A 9,295-nucleotide genomic window follows, 5' to 3' on the forward strand; every position below is an offset into this window, starting at 1 on the left:
ATGTTTCGTCCTAATTTTAGCTTAAGTGAAAATAAGAAAAAAAATCTCCCACAATCTCATTAGTATACAATTCCAAAAGAGAAAGATTGAATACAAATATTCAATAGTTTCAATGAAAGATGTGACTAATGCTTTTAAACTATGTGATAAAAATAGTGATGACAATGAAATCAAAGAAATGTCAGAGGGAATGAAATTGATATCAATCCTCATAAAGGATGGGTTAAAACTCTTAAATTGAAAAAACAATTAATTATCATAAAAGTTATTCTAATTGAATAAGAGGAAATTTCTTTAAGTATTAAAAAAAACTCTTATTTTTATAAGATATTACATGAAAACTAAAAGTAGAGTCGTTATGATATTCAGTTATAAAAAGGATATTCACTTACACTCAATAAAAATGAAAAGATGAGTGATGAGTCATCGGATTAATTGTCACAAGTGATCTGACAACATCCAAATTGGGGTTCTTATAAAAAAAACTCTACAAAACTCTCTTAAATTTTTTATTAAATTCACATATCTATCAATATATTAAAAACTACATCTTTTTATAAGATGAATTAGATAAGACAATGAGAATTCACATCAATTGTCAATTAATTTTCTTTAATACACACTATTATAAATCATTATTTCCTATATTTAATTAAAAAATAAAGTTACAATGAAAACTCAAAAGATCCCTTTAGATCATATCAATATATCTTTGGCTTAGTTAAGTTTTAAGCACATGATAAATTTAGGTGTGTTGAGTTGGGTTTCTAATAAATTTTGGTGGTTTATTGAGTACTATAAAATTGTATACTTTTGAGTGGAGTATCTATCATCTAATTTTTCTATTAACTAGGTGATGTGACTATTATATTTTCATGTAACCTTACTTAGTTGTCGTCATATATTACTTCAAAGTTTTATAATTTTGTAATTTAAGTCTTTTTACATTTTTTATACCTCTCTAACAACGAATTTCTTGACGACGTTTCCACAAATTTATCATATAAATCTAAGTATTAGCTTATCAACCTCCCATACAATAATTTCAATAAAGGAATACTAGACTTTGTGTGAATGATGCAAAATCTCCATGTGGTTGAACTCGCATTCACAAGACCTTATCTTTAATATTTAATAATGAGCTTAGGAAAAAAAAATGATCTAAAAGCACATGACAACAAAAATGATAAAAATGGGGGATTATTATTCTAATTATGCCATACTCCTTAATTCCACTTGAAGTTATAATTAATATTCAAATTACTATAATTAATATTCAAATTACTAACTTCTCCTAAATTAGTTTATATCTGATAATCAAATACTAATAATTGTAACACCCTTACCTATCAATTAGGTTATTGTTAACCTTTTACTAAACATCTCAAAATAGCACACGTGATGCCTACATTCCTCCTCCTATACTATTCAAAATATAAAGTGCATATTAGTACAAGGAATAAACATATACACAAATTTAACAACTCTTAGCCCTTCAATTTGAACACCCACACCTACACCATCTCTTGCTCCCATATAACACATGAGTGTAGGAGATAGAATATCACAATCCAAAAATTGGATAAGCTAGCATATTGTTATAAAAACTATCCATTTTAAAAACTAATTATAAAACATAAAATCCTTTCACATCATACTCAACAATTATACAATATCATTCTAATTAAATAATAATCACTATGACAATATACTTTACTTTCAAAAGACTCGTTAAATTAACACGTGTCATATGACCATTTACTCACATAGAGTCACCTATCAGGAACTATGTCCTACTAATATGACAAGGTAAGTGTTCCCACCTACGATACATGGTTCTTTTCTCGTACCTCACTTGAGAGGAAAGAACATCCATCGACTCCCACTACCTAAATATATTATTCTCTATATGAATCCAATAAATATAAGAGTTAAGATAATTTTATCAAGGAATCTCCATTCAATACACATACTAGCACCAAATAACATACCATTTCTTCATTGTAAATAACTATATTATATATATATATATATATATATATATATATTGTTACCAATAAGGAGTATTGGTAAATCTTGAAGAAAATTATTTTGATGATGCTGCAAGAAGTTTTAGTTGAAGAAGATATTAGAATTATTTAAAAGCAATTTGTAGAAATTAAATATAGTAGGAAAGTCTTGTAAACTTTGTAAAACTTGCATTTTTAACTGAAATAATCGATTATGGAATGGCAATAATCGATTATCACAAAGTCATCCAGGAATAATCGATTATCACCTCATATAATCGATTATCACATTTTTTGAAAAACCTGTAACGGACTTGAATAATCGATTATCACTTACAATAATCGATTATTCGTGGCAGTTGGGACTTAACCTTAGATATTCAGAACAACTGGCTATATATTGGGTTTCTGTGAAGTTCAAAATGACAGAAGTTGAACAGAAGCTCTTGCAGAATACTGTTTGTCAGAGGAAGTTCCCTACATTTTTTATCTTTTACGCATATCAACTATTCGATAAATTTTCTGAAAGAAAATTTATTTTCTAAAAACAAACCAATTTATTTTAAAAAGGTGACCGAACACGCTTTCTGCTACTTTAAGCTTTATTCCGCTGCGTTACACTCTGTGTGGTACCAATCAACATATATAACTTCAACAGTGTCTTATGCCCTTTAGTTGGCATCTCATATCTTTTAGTAGATTATGGCTCTTGTCTTGACTTTACTCGACCTTATATGCATATTCTTATTTTAAAATTCTCAAATCCATTGATTTTTCTTCCAAAATTCTATTTCTTACTCAGCTAGCACACCAACTCACCCAATGAGACAAGGTTGGGATTTTTTAAAAACTCGAGCTCACCTAATGATTAGTCTCATTCACTCAACACTTATCCCTTAGAGGTACACTCGCTTAGTGAGACTTTGCTCACTCAATGATTAGTTTCCAATGAGCTCTCTAAACTTTTACAAATTTATTTTCCTTGAACGAGGAGACTAACTAGTCCAACAACCAAATTCTGGCTCATAAACTGAATAATTCCTCCTAATGAGACCAAACTCGCTCAACAACCTAATCACCATAAGCTCTTTGGATTTTTCATAAAATATTTTTGGTCAGCAACCTAAACCCTTGTGAACGTTTTCCACTAGGCTCTTCCAACAGGTTTTGGCTCGTTCACTAGGCTCGTTCAACCAAAAAGTCTTCTTAATTTCATAGATTCAACAAGTATATCAATATATCAACTTAGCTTTATTTGGATGTTATTACTCATTCTTTCTTATACTAAACTTGCTATAGAAACAATAGGCTTGAGTGATATATCTTAAAAGATCAATGCTCACACAATAGTACAATCACTACATTAATCATATTTAACAACACATATCAATCAACATCAATATTCAACAACGCACAAGAACTCAAATAATTTATGTAATCAAATTAGTATAAATTAAGCTCTTATTTGACCTGAACTTGAGCTTCTAACTCAATTAAACTTCAAAAACTCTAGCCCTTATGAGATACCTTATATGTATATAGAAAACTTAGATCAATGATATGAACATAACCAACAATCCTTATCAAACATAGATTCATTTTGAACACCTTTGAGGCATATGCAAATTTTAGCTCATGCATGCTAAACTTGTAAAAATTGACTCAAAGTTAGAGATAAAAATGAACTTATAATTTGTTGATATTGCATTATTATGTGTATGATTTCTTTGGTACAATCTCATCTTCAAATAAATGAGTAAATGAGTAAAATTTAAAGGGAGTGTAGATGAGAAAAAAATAATGATTTATAAAGAGATAATAAATTGTTTTTATAAAATGAAACTCGATTAATAGATTTTCTATATATAAATCAATTTTTTAATAATAAAATAATCAAGTTTGATTACTAAAACTATTGTTAAACATTTTTTAGGTTATTAAACTAATTATCTTTATCCCTAATTCAATTCCTACTCTAGTGATATTTTAAATTTGAAAATAAAATATAAAGTTGGTATTTCAACATGTTAAAAACACTCTTAAATTTTTTTCCACCGATTAAAGTATCAATTTATTCTACAACTTCATCAATAATAAGTAATTGTTAATTTTAATATAAATTAAAATAAAAAGAAAAAATATGTTGAATTATATGAAATTAAATGGATAAACAAACCCAAAAAGATAAAAAAAAAAAGGAGAAATGATGCAATTCAAAATTTCCACAATAATATTTATACTCCTTATGCACATAAATTGTTTTACCATATTCTTTTGCTTAAAAAACCCTATATTTTAAGGCAATTAGTTTCTCTAAAATTAAAATTTCATTTTTATTTATAGTGAAAATTTATGTGGTTGTAACTGGCCTCTCCATTGTGTGTGCTAATGGGTCTCGGAAATGTGCTAATTCATTATAAGGTCTTGATATATTTTTTTCGATCATTAAAATTTCTTAGTCTTTCATGATTTATAATTAATAATAACTTTTCAAAATAACACATATTAAACATTATTATTTTTGGTTGCAAACTTATATTACTAAGCAAAATTTGGTTTATCATTAACTTATGTGATTTCTTATTCAATTATGTTTGTAGAATTTAAAACAAACAGGTGAAAGTTGGTTCTTTTGTTTATATTCATAAGACATTAAACCCTTTATTTATTTAATATAGAATTTCTGACATTGTAATGATTTTTTCATAAAACCTTTTAGAAGAAAATAAATAAGAAAAAAAATATTTTCTTCATAAAATTAAATTAGCTTATACAGAATCTAATTTTAAATCTATAAAATTTTTTGAATTTTTTTATCTTTAACTTAACATGCAAAAATTATTTATTTATTTATTTTTAGTCAGAGGGGAAGTGGTTCAGTCATACCTGTACCTGTGGTCACTAAATCAACCCATTTGAGTTTGACAGACGTTTTTAAGGAAATGAAACTCCGTTTTGACAAACGTTATCCAGAAACAAAACATGAACAACATAGCCACCATCTGTTTCAAACCCTGCATTCCTTTCCCAGTACAATCTCCCAAAACCAGCTTCAGAAAATTCCCACTCACAATACCTCGATCCAGTCTTCAAGATTCTCAACCACCCAACTCAACCCAACAACAACAACAACTCAATCTCTCTGTTCTTCGCTTCACATTGGGTCTCTTTCTAAACACAATAGCTAATCTTAATTAATCAACTATAGGTAAATGGTTAAAACAAAAATAATTTTTTAATCTGTAATGTGTAATTACACTGTCAAAATCTGGCATGAAACAAAAAAGAATCAATTTTTAGCTATTTCTATTATATTAGCCATCAATTTTAGCATTTGGGTTCACTTGGGGTTTTTTGCATTGCTTCCAGGGATACCTGGGTTGGATGAATCCTACTTGCCTAGATGGATCGGTTATGGCTTTGGTTCGCTTCTCCTTTTGAATCACTTTCTTGGGAGTGATGCAGCCGCTGTTACACCAGCTCAGCTTGTAAGAGAAATTAAAGCTGAAAACTGCATTTTTGTTTTGCATTTTTCAGTTTTCGATTGATCGAGCTTATTTAATTTTCTGGGGTGTGGTTCAAAATTGTTGTTTTCCTTTGTTATGCAGAGCACAGAGGTTTTGGGTCTGTCTTTAGCTTCCTTCTCAATTGTGCTGCCCTACCTTGGTAAATTTCTCAAGGTAAGTAACTGGTTTTATTCTTGCAGAATTGATTCAATTTTCCACCCTAGTGAACATGTTCAGTTAGAGTTAGGTACATATGTGCAGATCCATATATTCAAAAAGGGTTCCCCTTTCAAGAAAAAACTCTTTCTTTTTCCAATATGTATAACAATTAAGTAACCCTACTTTTTGTTGATGTCTTAAGTGACCATAGTCGCAGTTTTACCGTAATCCTTGATATTGTGGAAAGTTACGGATAAATAGAGCTGTATTTTGGTTGCAGAGACTTCGAAAACCTTGATGTTACTGCCACAATTGTAGTAGTTGTGGACCCTTTTCTAAAATATTGTTTTTGTATATAATATATATGGAGCTCAAATATGAAGTTTTTCATGTAAAATATTGATCCTTAACCAAGTTTGGGAAATAGGGTGCTCAACCAGTGGACGAAAAGACTATACCAGAAGGGACTGAACAAATATTTGTCATGTCAACAGAGGTAGGGAATGGCCTGAAGGAGGATCTGGCTTGGGCATCATATGTTTTGCTGCGTAATACAAATGCCATAGCTATGGTATGTCTCATAGATTATCATTATTAATTTAAAGAAACACATGAATTCTTGTATGTTTTATGATATATGTTTCCCCTCGCAATTGCAGATCAATCTCTGTCTGTTTTATATGTTATATGTGCTAAGACCAGCATTGTCTGAATAGAGGGTAGGGATCTTTTGATATCAGATGTACAGGTCTTTAACCATGACATATGAGGATTGAATGGCAATCAAGAAAAAAAATGGTAGGTTGATTGCTGCTGGGGTTCTTCATTTGTAGGTTACCTATAAGTACCATTTTAAGCTTTCATTGAGTCTTAGGGTTCACCCTAACCTTGGAATGCCACAATCTTCCCTCCTCCTAAACTTTAATTGTAAACGAGAAACCAAAAAGATTTTGTAGGTTTGCCCCAAAATGAAAAGAAAAAGAAAAGGCCTAAAAGGACAACGATGTTGATAGCTGTGACCACATTTGTTGTGTTGATTTTGAATTATATATGTTTGAGGTGAAAATTTGAAATTACTTGTTCAAAAGGTAAAACTGTCAAGTAACCAATGTGTAAATTGATTGCCATTTCTGCTAGAGTAAATGTATTTTGCATCATTACTCAGCCTACTTAGCAGACAGTGGTTATTAGGACTGGTTAGATTTGTTAGAAGTTATCCAATCTGTAAAGTTAGATTTTTAAATTGTAGTTGTCATGTAAAATATAGATACCTTGTTCTATTTTCATTCATCAGTTCAATTCAGTGTACAATTCTTCTTCTTCTTCTACCTTATTTCTTAACTATCTCAATCTGTTCAGCTAATTTTAATTCAAGGAGAAATATGTGCAAGGGGATACTGGAACATACCAGATGATACATCAAAAGAAATTCTTCCGGATTGGTTTAAGAAAAAAATTGAAAAAGCTGGCCTGTATGATTTGAAAGACACCCTATATTTTCCCCAAGACGCAGGTATTCAAATTCTTTTATAGTTTTGGTTCAGTAAGCATATTGAAGCAGCTTGTTTTTCAGGTAAAATCTTCTAGGAGATAGAAAAGCATCTGCACATTCAGTTGATTATTTTTAGTTGTCCAAAACTAGAATAGATGCCCCATTAAAATTTCAAACTAAAATGTATGGTTGAAATGAAATCTTTTTACCAAAGACTAAATCCAAATACAGATGGGTCTGGAAAATTATGATCAAGAAGCCTGAACAAACAGTGATCCTGCCTCTGGTCGGATGAACATTGTATGGTTTTGTATTTTTGTTCAGAAATCTGAAAGTTTGATGAATGTTTCAGATTCTGAATTTCAGGATCTGGTACCTATGGGGACTCGCTGTCTTTTGATCCAACCAGTCTTACATGTTTCTAATGAGAATGATGTTGGATTGCAAAAACCTGGTGGATTCATTCTTCTGGCCTCAACTACAAGGTATGCATTTAGCAATAAAGACAAAGCCTGGATTGCAGCCGTGGCAAACAAATTTAGAGGTAATAGCATTAATGTGTTTGAAGAATCATAGAAGACTTTACACTTCATCTTTTAATAATCATTAAGTCTTTTATTTTTCTGTGTCTCTTTTATTATTGATATTTTGCTGTTAACAAGCACAACCTGCTGTTTATCAAAGACAACAAAAGGCATAACCATAATACAATTCAATAATTACAACAGAAAATTGAACATTTATTCTGTTGCCATTTCATACTTTTTTGACAATCTTTAGTGCTGAAAGGTTTTGAATGCTTACATCAATTTGTGTTTTACCATGGTTATGAAAATTGAACCATGCAATGCCATTGTATGAACTATTTATGACACAGGTAGAGTGGTGTAGCCATCTGATTATCTAAGGCAATGCAAGAGTATCTGTTGTACAACGAAAATGAAGATTGAAATCTGTGGCATAGGATTTAACAGCTCAAAATCAAGACTTTCTTGGTTAAATTAAGGGGAAAAAATTAGGAAATTGAAGACTTAAGTGGAATATGTGAGGGGTCAGACTGATTTGCAAGAATTGGGATGAGGATTGGAGATCAGTCAGTAGCAGCTTTTGGACAATGATGAACATTTTCTATAAATTTTGAAAAAGTGGGTGATTGATTCTAATTTGAATCAATGGAGGCATCTCAAATTTGAAAATTACTATTAGTCTTTATACTTGTTTATCAATGTAGTTTATGAAAGAATTAATGTAATTTTTTTGTGTTTTCTTAGAAGGAGTTTATGGAAAATTCGTCAAACAGGTTTTGGTCTTGACTTGTATTCTTTATAAGATGTATAGAAGTTGGTCTTATTGCAGCAGTTACCATGATGATCTGAGATTCTGGTTAGCCATGTCAATTTGATGTCTCATCTAGTTTTACTCTACTCTCCAAAAATAAATATAAAAAATTTCTTCATTTTAAAAAGGAAGATAAAAATTGTAGATTCAGTAAAATTAAAAAAATCTAAGTTGTATAGAAACTTTTTTCCTTGTCTGAATTTTGAATTTTTATGGCTATTGATCACCCTTGTTACTCTTCGCATTGCAACATTTTTCATAGTTTTTTTTTCTTTTTTTTTACAGAAGTTTTAGAAAGATTTCTGGAAACTGAAAAAGAAAATGAAAGATGTAGATGAATTCAAAAGAAGTTTAAAGAGAAGAAAAATCAAAGAATTGAGAGAAATATAGAGTACATCCAACATATAAATGGACCATGAATTGGCCCAAAATAAAATAAAAGCAATTTAAAAGAGGACATATCTTTTACCACCTTCATACTTTCTTTCTACACCCGTATAGGTGTATGTCCAAATTATCTATGAGTCTATGAGTAGAGGATATCATGATTGTACAATCCGTAAATCTAAAATTGATTTCGAATTGTATAATTCAAATTTAATTTTTTTTATAAAATTTGAAATACGTTTCTAAAATTTCATAAATGTTTTTTTATTACGTAAAATTTGAAAATCCATAAATATATTTCAGATTCCAGATTATACATAGTTTACATAACCTAAAAACTAAAAAAATGTATTCCAAATTTTATAGAATGTATTTCTATATTATAGAATTTAAAATATATTTTA

The 9,295-nt window shown here is 29.6% G+C and overlaps 1 protein-coding gene across 2 annotated transcripts; it reads left to right on the forward strand.

The window, feature by feature from the left end:
- Window positions 1-4,958: 4,958 nt before the first annotated feature.
- HCF208 (chaperone (DUF2930)) lies at window positions 4,959-8,528 on the forward strand. 2 transcript variants are annotated; one of them, XR_015785551.1, is made up of 7 exons: window positions 4,959-5,172; window positions 5,379-5,497; window positions 5,618-5,689; window positions 6,102-6,245; window positions 7,034-7,187; window positions 7,533-7,710; window positions 8,044-8,528. XR_015785551.1 is itself a non-coding variant. In XM_047309568.2 (7 exons), the coding sequence occupies exons 1-7, from the start codon at window positions 4,992-4,994 to the stop codon at window positions 8,055-8,057; spliced, it is 876 nt and encodes a 291-aa protein (XP_047165524.1). In that variant the 5' UTR covers window positions 4,962-4,991; the 3' UTR covers window positions 8,058-8,528. The 2 variants fall into 2 exon arrangements, 1 of the variants encoding a protein (XP_047165524.1); XM_047309568.2 differs by having other exon boundaries at window positions 4,962-5,172; window positions 7,519-7,710.
- The last annotated feature ends 767 nt before the right edge of the window (window positions 8,529-9,295 follow it).

The sequence above is a fragment of the Vigna umbellata genome, chromosome 4 (assembly GCF_029865625.1).
Source record: "Vigna umbellata cultivar VRB3 chromosome 4, Vumbellata_1.0, whole genome shotgun sequence".
Taxonomy (NCBI): domain Eukaryota; kingdom Viridiplantae; phylum Streptophyta; class Magnoliopsida; order Fabales; family Fabaceae; genus Vigna; species Vigna umbellata.

Coding starts and splice junctions, on each gene's coding strand:
- HCF208 (XM_047309568.2), top strand. CDS start 4,992: ATGAACAACATAGCCACCATCTGTTTCAAACCCTGCATTCCTTTCCCA. Junction 5,498..5,617: donor CTGTTACACCAGCTCAGCTT/GTAAGAGAAATT, acceptor TTTGTTATGCAG/AGCACAGAGGTTTTGGGTCT. Junction 6,246..7,033: donor ATACAAATGCCATAGCTATG/GTATGTCTCATA, acceptor CAATCTGTTCAG/CTAATTTTAATTCAAGGAGA.